This window comes from Lichenostomus cassidix, chromosome 12, assembly GCF_008360975.1.
Source record: "Lichenostomus cassidix isolate B80296 chromosome 12, HeHo_3.0, whole genome shotgun sequence".
Lineage (NCBI taxonomy): Eukaryota > Metazoa > Chordata > Aves > Passeriformes > Meliphagidae > Lichenostomus > Lichenostomus cassidix.
Genome location: NC_139493.1, coordinates 4,233,987 through 4,254,145, shown reverse-complemented (window position 1 = coordinate 4,254,145; position 20,159 = coordinate 4,233,987). Strand labels below are relative to the sequence as shown.

Below are 20,159 nucleotides of genomic sequence, written 5' to 3'. Positions count from 1 at the left end.
CATTGGTTCTTTCAGGAAAGCATATGGTTATAACCACATTTCTTGCCCTAGGATGACTAACTGTGAACTCATTCAACTGCATTGGTTCTGTTGTGGCATTTTCTATCTCACGTAGCATTGAGTTCACTGCCAGGAAGTTTCCAGAATTATGCATTTTTTTTGTTTTTTTTTTAGAAAGCTTTCTTGATGAAAAACAAAATTTGAAAAAATCATTCCAGCTCCTTTATTAAAAAAAAAAAAGGCAGTTAAAGCAGGTAGCAAGAACAAATAGCACATGATTGAACTTCTTTCTAAGTGGCATATCATCACCAATGTTATCAATTTTAATACTTATTTAAATATGTCAAGATCTATTTAGGTTCAGACAAGCACAACTAACTTCTAAGTCAGTGCTGTCGAATAAGAATGACTAGATTTTGGTGATACTTAGTAAATTCATGCATATATTTTTTTCTAACTAAATGAACTGAAATAATTATAAAATTGAAACATTTAATAAGGTGACACCACTGCATTTAATTGTATGAAATTTACACTGTAGAAAATGTAATCGTTTTATCCAGCAGTCCTTGGTGTAATTAAGACTATTCTTTTTAGATCTCTTATGTTTATGAAATTTCCTTCCTATACATAGATGTGAGAGACAGAATTCAAAATTATGTCTTAATTAAGGATTTGGCAATTTTTTTTTCTCCCTCTCCAAAGATCCATTTTTTTAATAACAGTTTTTTTCCCCGAATGTGTTAACCATAATGGTGCTTATGTAATCTGGAGAGAATAGATACAATTCTTAGGGCTTCATCCAGGAAAGAGAGCACACAAAAAGCACAAGATTTTAATAATAAAGTAATGTTTCAGCACAGACTCTGTGATGTGCAGTAAAGATGCTTTTAAATTCCCATCAGAGCACACACCATGAACTGTGATAATGGATGTAACACATTTCAAAAAATCTGCATGTGTGAGGCTTTTTGGTCCTGTTTTAAGTGGGGTAATGTATATAAATAATAGATATTAGCAATTAGACATCCATTCCTATGCATTCATTTATATATTTGAAAATAAATTAGCCACAAACTGCATAAAAGAAGATGCAATCTCTTGTTTTCCCCTCTGTTTTCCCTGCTGTTTGCCAAACGGCATTACTGCATTTATCTCAGTGAGAACAATGACCTCAGCTCTCGTTCTCTACATTACTAGATTAATTAGCACAAAAGAAGAATTTATAATAATTCCTTCTAGCATGCCTCATCTCTAAGTTTTCCTGCTCTTGTTTGGTGGCATCTGCTCACACAGATGATGCTCTGAACAACCCTGGTCCAAGTTGCTGAAGCTGCATTGGTCATCCTTGGTGAGCCCCAAGAGCTTTGGATTTCTCTTCTCTGAGCACAGGGAACAAAATAATCACCAATATCCTCACCTATTGATCTGCCTTCAGAGGTTCTCCAAGCACCAGCAAACAGGATTTGGCCTCTTGCATGTGGAATAAGCAGTAAGTTGTCAGAGAGGAGGGAGCTGAGTATGCAGTGACAACCACAAATCTGGCTTCCTTTGGTTTTCTTGGCTTCTATCCAGCCCTTAACATTATTAATTGAGCACAGATTGGGTTTTTTCTTTTTTGTTGTTAATTTCCTTCACGTTTAGCTTTTCTAAGGAGTATGAAATCTGTTGTTTGCATCACATGGTACACACCTGTGTGCCAGTAATGGTTGAGATAGTCCTCAAACTCACAAATATAGAGAGTCTGGACAAGAGGACAAGTCCTCTAAATAAAATAAATTCTTCAGCTTCTTCCTTGAAATTGAGTGTATTCCAACAGATGTATCAGAGACATCCCTTTTATAAAGATCAGTGACACAATAGAGATGTTAATGATTCCTGGAGAACATGGCACTTTATCGTGATGGTCTGTATTTAGAAATGCTTAATTTAGGAATTGTTAAATGATATGCACAATAGATCCCAGCTCCATTGGATATAACACACTAATCCATTATTGCAAAAGGCACTCATAAGAAACTTCTAAAATACTTCACAGAGCTTTTTTTCAACATCCACTGGAATAACCAGGAATAGCATTTATCTGATACTGACACTGGTGCCTCTGTGCAAACACTCATTGCTAAAGTACAAATGCTCTGTGGCACAATAGGATCTAAGCTCCTCTTCTATGACTTTAATATCACTGACAATTTAAGATCATCTTCTAGAAATTCTCATCTATCACACAAATGTCTGCAGGGCAACTTAACATTGCTGTTGGCGATGTTCTTGAACCTCCTGTTCAACATTTTATTTCAAGTTGGATATACATAGTTCTTTTACAGTGGGCATTATTTAGAAATCAGCTCAAATGTGATCTGTTTTATAAAACATACCGTCACTGTCTCTCTGATGTACTGATGCATCATCTTCAATATAAGTGAATTCTCTGCATTTCTCCAGGGAAGCAATGGATGATCTGCTCGCATCTGACAATTTCTTCTCATTTTTGGTACCCTTTGATGAAGCGTCTGTGATGCTGAATTCTGCGACAGAACTCATAACAATACCTTTCATAGGCTTTTCATCTGTGTGTTTTTCATTTGTAAGCTGGTTATCTGGTGGGATTAGGGAAAAAAAGACTGTGATACCAAGGCAGAGATCTGAAAGAATAACATATGCAGAATTTTCAAACCTACAGTTGTTTACTTCCAAGCCCTAACCCTTCCTACCTAATGATTTCAGTCTCTTTACAGAGGTTTATTCATAGTAAAGGTATTTGTGAACTTGCCTTCTAAGGTTTTCTCTTAAACCCAAAGGACTTAGAGACTAAGTAATAATTCACTTCCAGTGGGTGGGATCAGGTTTGGAGAGAAAACAGAGCTATTGCCTCAGTTGACATCTATTTCGAGTGTGATATCCTAACTTCAATTTGTGACATAAAAGAAGGCAAAACAATTACCTTGTTATTTTTCAGCTGCAGCTTTGTTTCCCTAAATTTACAAGCCAACAATGTGCATGTAGGTGGTACCTGGATGCAGATGTGCCAGCTCACCATGGCTCATAATCTTGTAGCAAAGAAAGCCAGATGGTGTCTGTTTAACATCCAGATTCCTTATTTCATAACTTCATCCCCACTTGCGTTGTTGGCCTGGAAGTCAACTAGGAGATGGGATACTTCACATGCTGTCAGCGTGCCAGAGAGGCAGCTCAAAAACCAGAGAGAGAGCTTAATTTTAAGCCCCAACTAGGGGAAAGGTTAAGAATAGTTCTGAGTTCAATTTATTCTTGAAGAACTTCTCAGGCACAGATAAACACGGGTTGATATATAGTTTCACTCACTCTCTAAAGAGATCAAGAGGCAAAGAAACACAGTCATTCTCTCCATGGTGGGGATGATAAAACCTTATCAGTTCTTATCTACAGCTGATTAACTCCTGCACCTCACATCAAGAACAGCCTCACTTTTTATCTTACTTAAATCTTGTGATATGCTTGCTCTTGAGCTATATACAGAAAATCAATCTTTACAAACACCTCAGTTTTGCAAATGCTACTTTCTGAGAGGAACACTAAGTGCTCTAAAGTGGTTCATCTGCACTTGGCTGCAAGGAGCCTAAAGAGACACCCTGCATATCTCTTGGTTTTTAGGTACCTTTGGCTTCTGACATATACTAAAGAAAAGCCAAAGAAAGGCTGACAGAGAGTGAAACCTTGATGAGACTGAAGTTGTCCCCCTCAGAATCCTCACAGCCAAGAGGAGGAAATGTGGATGGAATGGATGCATTGCAGGGTAAGTGAAAAACTACTGGGACCATAAGGCTTGAAGAGGGGACAAGCAAGGATTTGAGGGCTAAGTGGTATCTGGAGCAAGTCCAGTGAAGGGTTCTGAAGCAGTGAGGGGTCTGGAAGACCTTGTGCATGAGCAGAAGCTGAGGGAGCTGGGCTTGGCTGGCCTGGAGGAGAAGGCAAAGAATGGTGCTGGATGCTGTGTTCCCCTTCAGAGCCAGGGCAATGGAGAAGCTCATGCTCCCAACTCCTCCCAGTAGTGCTCAGAGGCAAAAGGATGAGAAGTCACTGCCAGAAGCTGAAGTGAGGGCAATTGGAATTGCCTAGGGAATGAATTCCTCATCGTGGGAGGTGTAAAGCACCAGAGCAGACCCCAGCAAGGCTGTGGTTGTGTGAAGAGCTCAGCTGGACATGGACCCCAGCAACCTGATCTTACTGTGGGTTTGTGACAGAGGCCAAACAAGGTGATTCTTGAAGTCCATTCCAAGCTAATTTTTCTATGATTTCTGTAATTCCATTCACTTACAGGATGAATGAACAATTCATTTAAATTTCTGCTCATAGTCGGGTTTCATGCCATTTCAGATCATTTTTATCTGGTGAAATATGTAGAAACAGAAAAGCTGAGTAGAGGTTATTAGAGTGAGACCTTGGGATAAGATAAGCATAAGAACTAGGCTATAATTTTCATTTTAACTTTAAATCACTGCTTTAAAATTGTGTGTTGGCAGAGGTTTGTCTTGATTTTGAAGTCATAATGACAACAAAGTCTATTGTGATGGAAATGTGGAATTGCCTGTCCTGAAGAGTTTACAGGTTGGCCTCGGGCAGGGAGGGAATGATGGGATGGAGGCAGTAAGAGAGCAGTGGCACAGAGAGGAGCCTCAGAAACCTAAAACTGTCAGGTTTTGTGAGCATTGTGATGCAGGAAAGCCACAGGCAAGATGGGAAGGGCAGGACAGGCAGTGGCTCTGCTGGGTGTGACCCAGAAGTGCAAAGCACAGCAGTTCTCCCCTGAGGTTGTAGCCCTGGTCATAGGAAATCAGCATCCTGGACTGTGCATGTCTGGGTTTGCCCATCTGTAATGATTTGTTGATGGTTTTCTCCCCAGAGTTAGCAAATATAGCTTTATTTTTTTTTCCTCTCTGACTTCTTGGCCAGCTTCTTCAGCCCAAAATGGGAAAACTCATGTGTTTTGGATGTCCTTACATGTACAGTAATGACTGTTTTCCAGTGTTTATAAATCAATGACATTCCATAAGTTTTCCAGCACTTTCATTCAATAATGAACCATCTCCAGGAAAAGTTGTGCTAGTTGAAGCAGCAGAGCTCAAGAGGAAGCAATGTCCCACTTATGCATTGGATTTATTGGATGATAATTGATTTGTGAGTCCAAAAGACACAAGCCCCACCTGTTATTCAGGTGCCAATATTACAAATGGATCCTGTTTGTCCACACTGAGAGCTACACACAGGCTGAGCTTTTGGATACAGATGGATCAGATCGAAAGGCTTAGGCAAGAATAACTATAATTTTCCACTTTCAACATTTGCCCAAAAATCTAAACTTGATATGTTTTAATTCACAGTGTATCTGTTGAGTTCCCCAATTCTGCAACAATACAATGGCCCACGGAGTGCATTTAAGCATTCAAGAAGCCAGACTGAAAAAAAAGTCAGACAGAAGTAATCAGTAAATGCCAGACTAACATTTACTGTATCCACCGACTTCTACTATTCATACTTTGAGTCAATTTTTATTCTTGAAGTGCTGTTGAAGAGAAATCAAAACCAGAAATAGAAAGGCATAGACATAACCTGAATTTTTCAATACAGCACCATCAAACAAAAGGGTAACAAAAGCTGTCACTCAAGGACTCTTCTGTTTGTTAAAGCACACTACATCTTGGAAAATACAGTACATTTTAGTGTCAGACTCTTAGTTTGAAAAGCTCCCTTTCAGTAATGTTATACTTGTCTTGCACAGCTAGATCAAGTCTTCATGCAATCACTGTAACAAGCAACTTGCTATGACAAGCGAGATCCTTGCTTCCAGAAAACACTGCGGGAGAGGCTAAAGCAGTGTACAATTATAGGTCTCCATTTCATTTTTATGCAATTACCTTCAGTTCAGCTGTGGGTCCATCTACATTATGTCTTTTATCAATTTAATGTTTGCACAAAGTGTCTGAAGAAATAAAGATTGTGCTAGGCCAGCAGGAAAAAAAAAAGGTGGTTGGCGCTTTTTTTTCTTTCTGTTATAGTTTGTTGCTGGATGGAACAGTAGTATGTTGAGAGTTTGGAACAAATAGATGGAGCCAAGCTTCAAAAATATATTACATACCACTGATAGTATTTATGGTTACCGTTAAAGGAGAATATTTAAAAAAAATTAAATTACAATTAGAGATGTAGAGGGTCAAATTTTGCGACTCTCTTTTAAGAGCCTGTGTTGAACTTCAGATGTCCACATATGTCTGTGTTTTTAACATGTAGAAATCAACCACTGAAGTGAACTTATAGGGAAAAATAAGTGTATCATGATGAAGAAATCTCAGATTATTCAGTGTTAGACTGTTAGGCAGAGGCTGCTAAAGGTACACCCCCACAATGTGCCATTTTTAAATAGTATGAAGTAGCAACTTTCTTCCTCACACGGGGAAGCTGGGACTTGCCTCGGCTGTTGCAGTAGAAGACTGGGATCGTTCACCCATGTTTGTATTAAAGATAGTCTCAATACTCACATGGAATTTCTTTCTCCTTTTTCTTTTTGGAGCTGGGCGATTCAGATGGCTTAGTACAGTGTCTAAATTCATGAAACCACGAAGTAAATCTCTTACTTTCCACTGATGCCAGCCCCAGATCCCGCTAGTTAATAGGGAGGAGCAGTGATACCAAGACTGGCATTTGCAGTTTGTCCCCTGACCTTTATTTCTCTTCATTGGCTTTAGGCATAAACCAGTCTTGCTGTCCTGGAGAACTGTAGTCTGCAGTTTCCCTACATGCTTCTGAAATTAGATTTTATACAGAGGCATACAAGGGCTCTGAGCCCATTTTTGATAAGGGACAGTGGGTTTAAGAGGTGCTTTGTTCTGCTGGACAAGGACTGCAGCAATGCAGGAAATCCAAAGCAGCTCTTGGAGCAACTGCTCAAGGAGAGATTCCACTGAAGAGAAGGAGAATTGATCTCTGACCCTCCAAGGGCTCATCCATGCCTTACAAGCAAAGGATGAGGCATCCTGTGGCTCTACTCAACGCTGGCATTTGTTCCCAATCTGTCCTGGCAGTGGCCCTTTGCCTCACACCCCTCTGGCAAGGAGTCCCAAGGGTTAATGCTAAACTGTGTGGAAAACTAGCAGTTTAGGACCTGTAACTTTTTAATTTCCCCTGGAGGCATCTGGGTGTATCAGTGCAGCGAAAGAGCCGAAGGAACGCCCGGCTTCTCTCCCTGCCATTCGTTATCCCCAGCGCTGCTGTCACTACCTGTCTGGTTAATGTATCACATGCTCATCACTGGGAGAGCTGTGTGCCATGTCTGTTCAGTCCTGAGGTGACACAGGCAGAGCTACATCAGACCCGATGGATGAAAACTTGTATGGATGAAGGCTTGATCTGAGCTCACTTGGTTTGAAAAGGCTCACAGGAGAGAGAAACCCAAACCTCGGGGTTTGATGGCAATGGTTCAAAAAAGAAAAAGTGAAAAGAAAAAGTGAAAAGAAAAACAAAACACTTTTTCTTGCTAATTTAAAGGATGTAATTGTCTGCCAGGGTGGGAGTGACACATGCACAGGGCCAGCAGCTTACCTGGATGGTCCTCACTGCTCGGTGTCACCCCAGGGAGGGCCAGGAGAGGCAGGGAGCTGGTGCGACGGTCTTGGTGGAGAAAAATAAAAAAACAAAATTGAAGAGGGATAAATGTCAAATAAATGTGGTTTGGCACAGTTATCACCTTGAGCCACTTAGTGACAGTCATTGACTTCAGGAGTTGCTGCTCTGAGGTCAAACAGAAGCAACTGAACTTCCTTGCAGAGGGAGGTTACATGGGATGGTGTGCTGTGTGTTACCCTCTGTCTCATTGCAGGAAAGGAGGCCAAATATAAAACAAATTGCTAAGAGAGAAAGTTTCACTTGAGAAGAGAGGAAGATCACCAGCATACACAGCAATTCATGTAGGTATAGAAAATGTGAGGGCTGGGAGATCTGCGATGAAATGTGGGGCATCATCCATGCCCAAACATCCCAGAAACCTTAGATGAGGTTCCCAAATCATCAGCAAAGGAGAAGAGAGGAAATTTAAGCCCAAGCCCCAGCCTCCATGGCTTGGCAGTCTTGGTGGACAAGATGCCCAAGGTTCCCATGGAGCAATGCCAATCTCCTCCACCTCGGCTGTGCTCGCCAGACCGTTCACTCCGTGCCTAAAGCTCGGAGGCTTAAATCTTCTTTCCTCCTCTCTCCAAGTGTCGGGGAGGCAGAGCAGGAGGGGGTGTGGGACTATCCGGGCAGGGAGTGCAGCAGATGGAGCAAATTCCATGGGAGCTGCTGTGGCCCACATGGGAGAGGCAGGAGGGAACACAGGCGCCGCAGCGCATCAGAGGGAGCTGCTCCAGACCGATATATCACCAAGGCTTTCCGACTTTCGTGCCCATTGCATTCTGCTGAGCTCAGGCATAAGGATGCAGGGGATTTGGAGACTGTTTATTTTTGTCGTAAGGAAACAGGAAATAGTACACAAGGCTATAAATATCTCGGGCTTCGGATGACATCATGAACTCGCGCAAGTGCTTCGTTACTGATTTACGATGATGGACTGGTAATTCACAGGAGCTTTGGGTTTACTTTATTTTGCTGTTGCAGTAACAAAGCTAATGGTGCAATCCCGGGAGGGGGTATTTTATCAATAGTGAATTTTTGACCTCATTGCATACGTTTTAACTTCATGAATTAGTGACCCAGCTAACTGTAAAGCCTTCTATAGGCTTATTATAAATCTATCACAGGACTGGCAAAAACTTTTGGCCCAGATCCTAAGCTCTGACAGGCATGTGTTGATGGACTGCATAGCAAGCACTTCCACTAATATTTCTCACTAATTATACCATATATTAAGAAAAAATGAATGAAGCCAATGTTTATATGCCGCTTTAACTGCTTTTCATATAAGAAAGCAACACAATCCCTAATAAATTTTCACCTTCAACATTTCTATTCATTATGATTTTTACCATGATGAATGAAGTTAGAACTGGAGAGGGAGGGGGTTCATCTTGAAATCTGTTCAGTGAATGACTGAATTTACTTCCCTTCCCCAACTTGTGTTGAGGAAGGAGGGAACAGATGGACACAGGAAGAAGAGGGAGGCGAGTGCGGAACGAAGGAGATGGGTGAGGAACAGATGGAGTCAGGAGAAAGTGAAGAGGAGAGTCAGCAAGGATGGTAGAAAAGTTTTCCACTTGACCTTGAGTTGAAATGAAGATCTGCATGCAGCATGGGGCAGCTAGGTTTTGGGATTAATCCTTTCTCTCTCTCTGTGGCACTTAGGCTGCAAACTCTTCCAGCATCCAAGTCCATCCCAGGGGACCAGCAGAGCCAGGACTTGGATTTTCCCTAGGGGTCACCTGCTGCAGAGGGGCACCTGCACTGTGTTCAAATCCCACAATGGTAATGGCAGGGGAGAATTGTGTTCAAACACAAGACCAAAAATGTGTTGGGATGTTTTAATTCTCCCAGGCATCCCAGCCAAGCCAGAAACTGGAGCTTATGATTTTGAAGAGGTGCACTACACCCAGTTTGTTAGGATCCAATGGCCAAAATACTCAGAGTAATTTATGATTTTACCTGCTTAAAGCAAGACATTCGAGATGGCCTGATTTTCAGAATATGCTGAGCATCTGCGTTTTGAGGTGTATTGAGTTATATATCCCAAATCACCAGTAAGTCCTGGAAAATCTTGATTGTATTCTTAATTCTGTTAAATTGCCTGCATATACTCCATTGGTTCTGGCTTTGCTAGCTGAAGAATGGAAGAGGTGAAAGCTAAATATTGGCCATGTGTGTCATTCCCTTTGAAGAAAATGGGAGCCATGTGCACTCACCTAACAGCAATGTTTGGCCCCAACTATGATTTCACAGCTGGGCCTTAACTTCAGGAATGCCAAAGCACTAAATGACTCAATTGGAGTAATCTGATCAATGCTGTATTTTTGCTGTGGATTTAAATTGCACACACAGCAAGAGCAGAGTTGGTTTCCTTCTCTCTCAAAATCACTTTTCTCTGCAGATTTGATAGCATAAATATGAAGTATTGCTCTCATCACACAAATAAGTGAAATGGCAGAAAACGTATGTCAAATAAAATGCACAACATTATGTCCTTTTTACTTTTTGGAGGCTGTTGAAGAAAACGGCTTCATTAATTTTGACTGAATAAAAGGTTCCTTTAAGGGATTTCAATAGGTGACATGAAAAATGTTAATACGAATGATCAAGACAATGGAGGTTAAAACTGTTTTGAAAATATGTTTCTTTTATAGATCTCGGCTGTTGGAAGAGTTACAGAATAAATATACGGTAGTGCTGACATTCAGTGCTGTTTCATCTTAGCAAAAGAGTTTTTAATAAAGAAAATTCTTTTCAAGGAATGCTTTCTGCAGCCAGTCTTCAAAAAGAGGTTTTCCCCCCACCCAGTTTAATAAAATTAAAGTAATTTATGTCATATTGATATGTCGATATGTTTTTCAATAAACTTTTGCACAGAGATTTTTTTTTAATTCTCTTCACTTTAAAAATTATAATTATATGTCTTCCTCCCACTTTGAAAATGGCACAAGGTGCTCATTTGCAGAGCTCTACTGTTCAAATCTTCACTGAGAATAGAAATGTCATGACTCAGTTAACAATGCTTTATTATTCACATTGATCTTTTTTTATAGTGTTCTTTATCTCAAAAACATTGTAAATCAGATATCTTCCTCCCACTCTTTTGTTCATTTGCAAATTTTTATTATTCTAGTTTAAGAAAGCAATGGAGTGTCAAGAGTCAGTGTATATTGTTTATGTTCTTTTTTGCTTTAAAATTACCTTTAACTATAAAAAGTAAGATGTATAGCAGGAAAAAAGAAAGCTGGATTTAAGGATGCTTAAAAAAGAATTGAAGGGATCAGTGTGAATTTTATGCTGTTCTCTTACACCTTCGGGTTGTATTGACTTTGCAAGAGGGGGGACCAAACACTTCATGAAAAGGTTTTTATGTGCAAAGTCCAAAGTCCCTGTTGCATCAGACATCATCATCTACATGAAAGGCTGGACATCATTCACACCCTAAATGACCACAATAGCAAAATTCACAGTGTGTTCCCTGGGGGTTTGCAGGGGTTTGCCCAGAGCTCTCCCTGTCAGAGCTTGGTGTGAGTTCCTTGGGAGCCTTTGGCTGATAAGCACCGAGATAAATCACTGTATTTTCACAGGGACCTCACAGCTGTGGTATCAAGTGTTGACTGCAGCAGAAACACAACCTCAGCTGGCCAACAGGCAAGGCAATCCCTGAAACCTGTGGGGCTGGATGTGGGATATAGCTGTGTGTCCCTCAGGAGAGCCTTATGAGAGCCCCCAGGACTTGTTTGTAGATTGGATCTCCCAAACTCCCCTTCAGCCACTGTTTTCTTTCCCTATCAGGTTTTTCTTTAGGTCTGTATTTCTGTCCTGGCTGTTGTGACTGTATGAAATTACTTCCATGAAATAAATCCATCACAGGAATTGGGGTTAGTCCAGGGAGCAGCAGAATCTCGTGGTATTTCACACGCTTCTTGCTGTTAGGTTTTATTTTTTAAATATTTTGCCTGTTTTGAATTTTATGATCAGAGCATCCTGGCACCCTGTTGCTATTCCAGCAGGTCTTGAAAGAGATCATCCTCTCTGGGAGTCTCTGAGATGGAATGGCAATACCTGAAGTTGTATTTAAACCCCAGACTGGATTTTTTTTTTTTTTTTGTCTTATGGAATTATAGAGTGGTTTGGGTTGGAAGGGACTGAAAGGCCATCCAGTTCCACCCACCCACCGTGGCCAGGGACATTTTCCACTAGACCAGGTTGCTCCAATGCCCATTGAACCTGAGCACTCCAGGGATGGGGAGGACCATGTAGGTTCATGGTGGCCCTATTATATGCAACAGCCTTAAAAAGGGTTGTAAAGGAAGCTAAAGTCTGCTTCCCATATTCTTTTCTTCCCTTCCTTCTGTTTCAAGACTGCACTCTGGTGACATTTGCTAAAAGGAATAATTAAAAAAACTCAGAGCAGGTAAGTCACAAACTGAACTGAAACCACAGAGCCCTGTCCTTCCCCCTCCAAGAGAAGTGCTTGGCAATGTTAGTTTTTATTAATGTCAGTAGGTCACCACAGCCATCATATGGCTATGCCAGTTCCTGTCCTCTTCCCAGGGCTGGGATTTGGGATGCACAGCACCTCACAGAGCCCCAGAGGCCACCCTCTGATGGGGCTGCCTGCACACCCCATAATGGGTGCTGGGGCAGGTCCATCCCAGAGCTCGTGGGCAGCTGCTTGTTGTTTTGCAGGATTAACTCAAACCTCTCAAATTCCCTTTATTCCTCACTGCACAGTGTGAAACTGGAGGTTTTGATGTATTGTCTCATCTGAATTAATTTTGTTGTTTTCAAAGTATGGAAAAAACAAACATTATTATTGTTATTGTTGTTGTTGCCTCGAAGTCACTGCTGCATTAATTCGTTCTTCCTTCCTTCCTCTCATGGTTAATGACAGAGCCCACAATGAGGTTAAGATTGACTGCCAATATAATCAAGTTTCAGGAACAAAATCCTAACCAGAGCAGAGTCGCCAGAAGTGGACGGGGCTTTATTTAATATGTTGGCACAGTAACTAAAGGTAGGTCTCACCCATGGACATCCTTGTATAATTATTCACTTTTTAGTTGGGGAAATTTATATGTAATGTAAAACAGAAAATGCTGAGTCTATTACAAAAGATTTTTTTTTCCATGTAAAACTGTGTCATTAAATTTGGAAAGCACTTAAAATTCTCAGTTTTATTTTTGGTAAGCACTATATATTGAAAAGTGAAAATATGAGAGGGATCTCTAGGCAGAATTTGTGAACTTTCCAATGAAAAGACAGCACAGTGTCTTCCTTGTCATGTCCCAAGGTCCTTGACAACTGTGCCGCTTTCTGAATGACACCAAAGTTATGAGCCAAGGGTTTATTCCCAAAGCAGGCATTACACAGAGTTATGGTCACACAGATATCCTTGCACAGCATAATGTCAGAGCAGCTCTGAGACTGTCAGCGTTTTCATTTGGGATGCGGGAAACACCAACAAAACCACATATATTAACACCATCAAAACCAAAATACATCCAAACATTTTAAACCCTGTGAAATAGAGCTGCAAATCACAGAAGATGCAGCATTTCTCACAGATAGTCCTTGGAGCTCTACAGGTGGTAAATTGACACATGATAATAAATGGCTACAACCACCTGTGTCTTCTAATAAGGTATAAAAGCTTTTCTTTGATTTGAACCCAATGGTGAGTGGCAATCTTTGAGATTCTCGGGTCTTCTATAAGACTCTCCTAGCAAACACTTCCATTTGTTTCTCTCTTGCCTGCATGCCATGCTGGAACACAACTGGGAGCTGGACTTGCACACTCTAATAACCATTATTAATCTTATTGCCATCTGAGCATCTCCCCAGGTGTTCCAGAACAGCCTGTGCTGGACCATGGCAGAAAAACATTTATTTAGCTTTGCAAGGGCTTGATCCTGTATCACCAGATGTCAGCGAAAGGAATTCCAGGGAGCTCAGATCAGGCTCCAAACCAGCCTCCAGTATGGTGGCCTTCTCTGGGTTTTTTGCTCTTTTCCTCAAAAAAAGCCATAGACAAAGCAATTAGCAATATCTGAAGTAAAAGATGTATCATTATGCACATCTTTTCACAAATCCTTTTTTTTTGCCTGCACCGAAAATGCAGAACGTCTATTCTGGGGGCAGACAGATGACATCCACTGTTACTTATGTATGTAATAAGTACTCTTAAAACAGTGTAGTCTTGCCTGCTCTGGCAAAGGCAAACATGGTAAGTGTTCTGCTCACAGCATTAAACACACTTCTCTCGCTGTGCAGTGGAAGAATGTGTTTAAACTCACAGTCTATCACTATTCCTGGATAGTGTAGGAGAGTCAGGAACACTCAAGATGTCTTTTCCTGTGTATATTAACTTGTTCTGAATAAAATAGTATTCTTAGAAAACACGAATCTTACGGCAGAAGAAAGTTTCCTTCATGGTTGTGCTACAAAGGTTTCCGAACAGCTGCTTGTTCCTTTGGGTGCATGAAATATGAGGTTCAGCCTGCTCAGAAGTGCAAACACGTAATTCCTTCTCACCGTGGCACTTTGGCTGCGGTCATTTCCACCTGGCTTTGTGAAGCTGGCAGGCACAGCAGTAGCACAATGTCTTCATTGTGTGAGCTTTTGGAGGAGAGCTGTAGGGCTCCACAGCCCTGGGGAAATGCCATTCTCCCCAAAGCTGTCTGTTTGCCCTGCTTCACCACGAGCTGTATTCACAAGGAGTTTTGTTAGCCTGAGGTGGGCAGTGAACACCAGAGTTTCAGGTGTTGCTGGATGGTAGCACAGCTCCCACCATGAACAAGGATTGTTGGGCAACCTTCAGCAGGCTGGGCTTGCCAAGGGCCCAGGAGTGGCACAGGGGCAGGTGTGAGCCCAACCCTCTCCTCAACACTCCCTGACATCAAAACAATCACTGAAATTTTGCACAAGGCTCAGCTGTACAATCCCTTCCAAGCGAGGAGGTCACAGCCCAGGCCCTGAGAGGAAGAACTGGCCAAAGAAATGGAAGAGGTGTCACTGTTTTAACACAGATTAGGTAAAATCTAACCCCCATTAATCCTTCAGAGCAGGACCACTGGTTTGTTCTTTTTTTCCATCTGTTCTGTATTCAAAGCAAGTATGGGTTTTTTTCTGTCACTGTACCGCTATTGTTAACAACTATAAATGTATTAAAAACACAGGGGCATTTTAGTATGTGTATTGTGCATAAGAAATATTGTTACATGACAAGCTCCAATTGGCAAGTGAAAAGAGGTTTTATTGAAGGAAATAGCAGTAGCAAACAGTGAACTATGCAGAATAATGGTAATTGTTCCTTTAACACTGGCAGTGCGCGTTCACTTAATATGACTGCTCCTCTGTCTCTGCCTCATCCAGACCCAGAGGACCTGTTAGACAAGCAGGCAGCCACCTCTCTCTGGGATCAAGCTGTCAATGCAAACTTGCTTTCTTTCTATTTCTCGGAGCTAAGCTATACCCCCAGAGCTCCCAAAGCTTTTCCTGAGTGAAAGCTTTAAAAAAGCTCCATTCTAAATTACATCACACGAGCTGTTCTCTTCAGACTGACAGAACAAAAGCGGGAGGGGGGGGAAATGCCAAAAGTACCATCTGAATGACTTGAGTTGCACAGGATGATTTACCTCCTCATGCTTTATCAGAGCAGGCTAACATCTTGACCTTGCCTACCTAAACCTCATCAGTGTCCTCTAAGCAGCATAGAAGTTTGCATCATGTGTGTTTGTGGTGCAATTAGAATCACAGAAGGGTTTGGGTTGGAGGGGACCTTAAAGACCATCCTGTTCCAAGTCCTCTGCCATGGGCAGGAACACCTTCCACCTGACTAGGTTGCTCAGATCTCCATCCAGCCTGGTCTTGAATATTTCCAGGGATGGATCATCCACTACCACTCTGGGTAACCAGTGCCTATGTCTTGCTGTCTTCACAGTAAAGAATTTCTTCCTAATATCTAGTCTAAACCTAGATATCTTTGCTGTCTTCACAGTAAAGAATTTCTTCCTAATATCTAGTCTAAACCTGCTCTGTTTCAGATTTAAGCCATTCCCCCTTGTCTATCACTACATGCCTCTGTCAAAAGCCCCTTTCCAGCTCTCTTGTAGGCCCCCATCAGGTACTGAATCCATGGGTTTTTGATCGCAACAATGGGTTCTTGTGTGCCCCATTAAGAAAGGTCTTAATGGGGTCATTGTGCTTTCTAAAATTTTGGGAGGATGTGGTTTCTAACACAGCCAGATCATGATTACTGGAAGAGCCCAGCCTGTGGGTGCTGCCCAGCCTGGTGTATTCATCCTTTAATCAGCAACACCCCAATTAATGGTCATGGTGAGGACTGCCGAGGGCCATTGCCAAAATCTGAAAGGTCTCTCAGGTTGGCTCCAGCTGGGACTCTCCAAATGCCATTTTCAGAAGTAATTGGAGCAGATAAGCATTACCCACTTCTGGAGTAGCTGGGTAGAAAGCACAGAAATTGGCATATCTCCCCATTCTAATGGCTTTCAGATGGTGTTAATTGGTATGAGAATCCTCAGCTGGGAGGGGAGAGGGTCATGAGCCCTGCTTCTCCTTGAGCAGATAAATAGAGGAAAGGGGGCAAACAACATCATGGCAGTTCTCCAGGGCTGTGTCCCCTGATTGACTTCACAAGTATGTTAAAAATAATTTAATAGAAGTTGGGAGATACCCTTTAAATATCTAGTGTCCTGTGGCCTCTCAATGAGACCATCTTGGAGGTGCTTTTCAACTTAAATGATTCTATAATTCTGTGTTTTCCCAGGGGACACAGCAATTTTCATACAGCTGACACAACTTGTTACCCAGAAGGGCAGAGACTGCTTGAGGATCCTCACTCACTGACACAGCATTGAACCCCGAGCTTCTGAGTGAGTAAAATTTGTCTTTTGCTGTCTTTTTTTTGGTAGCTCATGTCTGGGTTGTCTTCATGTGTCTGACCAGTGAAATGACTCTGCCTTGGTCTGTGAGGGACAATCCTAATGCCCTCTAAAGGTGATGGAAATGTTTGGGTGCAGGGCAAACCATATCAAGTGTTGAATCTGATTCCCAGAAGGAAATGAAAATCTTAGTTATGCAAAACCTTCATTAAAATGATCACAACTGAGGTAACCACAGGTAATGAACTGTATTCTTCATCACATCCCTGCTCCTACCAACGGCACAGATGAAGATGCTGGACTTTTTGAACCCAGCAGATTAAGTTATCAAATATAACCCTAGTCTAGTTTTCTAAACCATGTGTTTAGGATATGTTGAAAGTTCAAGTTTAGGTCACCCATCTTTATTTCTCTGTTTCAGCATAGCAATGCTTCCCACCTTTTTAGGTATATATGGGTTTTGCACTGCCTTTCACCACCATGACATCTGAGAATCTCAAAATCACTAGCAATGGCAAAGCTGAAAACTTGATGGTATTTGTAGCACTGTGCCTTTCTCCTCTGCTTGGAGGGGAAGATGTAGGTTTTAGCTAAATGACTGAATTTTGGGGTGGCACTGTAATCCCAATAGATGTGGGATTTTGTGCCACACAGGTGTCGCTAAAATAATGTTTTTCAGTTTGTTTTGTAAATCCTGATCTGAATGCAAATTGTGGAAAATACTAGCCTACTTTGTAACTCTCAAACTGTGCTTGTAATAATTCCAACCAATACCTTGTCTCATTATAAAATGAGGAAAATATGATCAGATAACAGGTAGGGTCCTATTCCCAAACTCTCAATTCCAGCAGGAGAGCACTGAAGCTTCCTGTGGGCTGGGGACAAGTGTGCTTGGAGGCAAAGGCTTGTGAGCCTCTGACACTTTGCCACAAGCAAGTCGAGGAGTCCCTGGGGAGCTGTGTGTCTGGGAAGGGATTAATTTGCTTTTGCCACCGTGCAGACCACACTGCCCTCTGCTCCCACACTGTTTGAGTCACATCCTGGGTTACTCTGTCTGGTAAACTGCTGGGTACAGCCTTTGGGGGTGGACTGAGGCAATTACTTATCCCAGTCTGGACTCAGGTCCAGAAAATTTGCTTGGAAATCTGTAGATAAAATTTCTCCTTTTTTTTCTCCAAGAATGTGTAAGACAAGCTTCAGGCTGTCTTTGAGCTTGCTAAAAAGGGAACAGAAATTCATGCCTTTTCCCATGTGTTTATTTCAAGCCATGATTCTTCTAGGAAGGGTGATTTGTTTGTCTTTCCATGACAAATGACAATGGTTTAAGTTGCATCTCTGCCAACCTCTTTCTAAGTGGTTTCAAGTAGTTTACTTACAGGGATTATTTCATCTGCCATCTCACAGAACATGAGGCAGCTCTGAGGTAGTGTCTAACTTGCACAGAACAAGACCATGGAAAGTTAGCTTAAGGCAGGAAATTTAAGGTTCAGTAGACAGTAGGATCACAAGTGTTGCACTTGGAGAAAAAGGAAATAATTTGATTTTTTCCTCTCCTGATGGCACCAGGAAGACCAGGAAAGGCTCATAACTTTGGATGTGCTGACTGCCTAAATTCTGTCCCTCAAGGAGTGCTTGTGCTATTTAACCCCCATAAAGTGGGAATACATAGTACCTCAGCATATATGCTTTGGTGCTGAAGCCATTGCTGTAAGTTAATACAGTCTTTGTAAATGTCATTGTCAATGTCTTGTGGTTGCCTTGCTGAGCTTCAGGAAGAGTCTGAAAATTCTGTGCAGCAAACTTCTCCAGCTGTCACAGTTTATGGTCACTCGTTATCTACAGCAGGAGGGTCAGACTCAGAGACTGCAGCTTCTTTCCAGCCTGCAGGTTTCCTCCCCCTTCAAGTCTGTTTTTCTCTCTTGCCAGTACCCTGCCTTCTGTTTAAAAGCATTAGTAATACCAAATAAAGCTAAAGACGCTTGTTATAACAACTAAGTTGTTTCCTTTTTAATCAGAGCACATGCTTATGCCAGGTTTGGCATGAAGAATCTGTGTAAGTGTTTGGTTCAGGGCACAGTAAGCTGATCATTTGTTAGAAGTAGTGCATTGCATATCATTTTGCTTTTAGGGGTAAAATTTACTGGGAGGTTGGTGCAAGCATTGGTAATATAATTTTTGCTTGGTTGGAGGTGGTTAAAACATAAAGAATGGAAAATAATTCTATTTCCATGTGGGCTGAATTGTGGTTTGGTAGCAGCAGTTGTCTGTAGCTAAGTGGCCATCAAAACCTTTCTTGGGGTGGCAATAAATTATAAAGAAATCTTCTGAAAATATCAGTTTTCAAAGAGTAAAAGATGCAGCAATTATTGTGACACAGGTTTGCAGTCTGTTTCTGATTATCTTTTTGGCTGGAGAGTTGGGGTTTCTAATTGTAAGGTTAAGGAATCCTTTTTATCTATCTCTTGCCTCCTAATCCTATGCTAGACAGTATTGATTTCTGTGTCTTTTGTCTTCTGGGGAAGGAGACAATCTCTGGCTCATGCGAACATCTTGTTAGAGTCTGCTGAGGATTAGGGGGTGTGACAGTTTTCTTGCTGAGCCTTTTTATTGGGGATTTTTATGCCTGCTTTTCTGGGAGGTCTTTGAAATGTCTTTTATGTAGCAATCATTTCACTCTTTCTTTGTTGTCTCAAATGTTGAGGCTGTATTCTTCTCATCTGTTCCTGTTTATATTCCATACTAGCTGGTCATAACAGTTTAGCTTGAAACTATCATCACACCGTGTGCTTCTGAATCACAGGAGTGTTGCTAACTGCTCTAGGACGACTGCAGATTTGAGGGGTTTTTTTTTTAGGGCATCTAAAGATTTGGCATGGTAGTTTAGTATGAAATACTGATAAAGAGGTTTCAGATGAAAAGCAGTCTGGGAGTTGGACTTTTCAAGCATCCACAGCCAGGTAGAGGCACTTAAAAATGCTCCTGTTCTAATGAGAGATGTCCAGCTTAGGGTGTGTCCATCCTTCCAGCTCTACCTGATAGGTATGATAGGTGTTCAGCCCAGCCTAAACTCCCACAGAAATCAGTGAAAGACAAGCTCATCCTGCTGGCAAGTCATTCCACCTTGACTGAGAATATTAAGCCAGGAAAAAGTTGCTTTTTGGAAGTCTGGTTTTGTCCACACTCCCATCCCTCCTCCCTGCAGTTGGCTACAGATAATTATCCAGACCAGAAACCAAACTTCTCTGAGCTCAGATGGTTGACTTATCCTGGCCAAAGAATTGAGAGAACTTAGCTTATCATAAGTTTCTTCATCTCAGTTTCAGGCAGTAATGGGCTCAGTCAATGTACTTCAAAACAGGTAAAGCAGTAGATTTTGTTTCCTAAAATTTTTATTATGTCAATGCTTCATATCTTGAGTAACTATCTTAAAACATATGGACTTCTCATATTTTTTTAAAACGAGATGGTATTTCTGACACTATGTAAGTTCAGGTAGCAGCTGGGCAGATCCCAGATTTAAGGTTAGGCAAGGTGCCAGGGTTATGTAGCCTTGCTGATAATGAAGATATGAGAGACAGGTTTCTGAGACATTCACATGGAAAAACT

General features: G+C 41.5%; 1 protein-coding gene and 1 long non-coding RNA gene across 3 annotated transcripts in view; one reads left to right on the top strand and one right to left on the bottom strand.

The window, feature by feature from the left end:
• Positions 1 to 20,159, bottom strand: part of MDFIC2 (MyoD family inhibitor domain containing 2) — a 43,115-nt gene that overhangs the window by 1,767 nt on the left and 21,189 nt on the right. The window contains exons 3-4 of one of the 2 annotated variants that reach the window (XM_085072154.1): positions 7,576 to 7,644; positions 2,379 to 2,600 (exon numbers count right to left, since the gene is read on the bottom strand). In XM_085072154.1, the coding sequence (XP_084928280.1) occupies positions 2,379 to 2,600; positions 7,576 to 7,644 (291 nt within the window). Of the gene's footprint in view, positions 1 to 2,378; positions 2,601 to 7,575; positions 7,770 to 20,159 lie in introns of those variants that run through there. The other variant, XM_085072153.1, reaches the window with a different exon arrangement.
• LOC146431550 (uncharacterized) overlaps positions 16,202 to 20,159 on the top strand; it is a 69,592-nt gene continuing 65,634 nt past the window's right edge. Inside the window, exons 1-2 of the long non-coding RNA XR_014854623.1 lie at positions 16,202 to 16,308; positions 16,439 to 16,544. This is a non-coding gene — a long non-coding RNA (uncharacterized LOC146431550). The remainder of the gene's footprint in view (positions 16,309 to 16,438; positions 16,545 to 20,159) is intronic.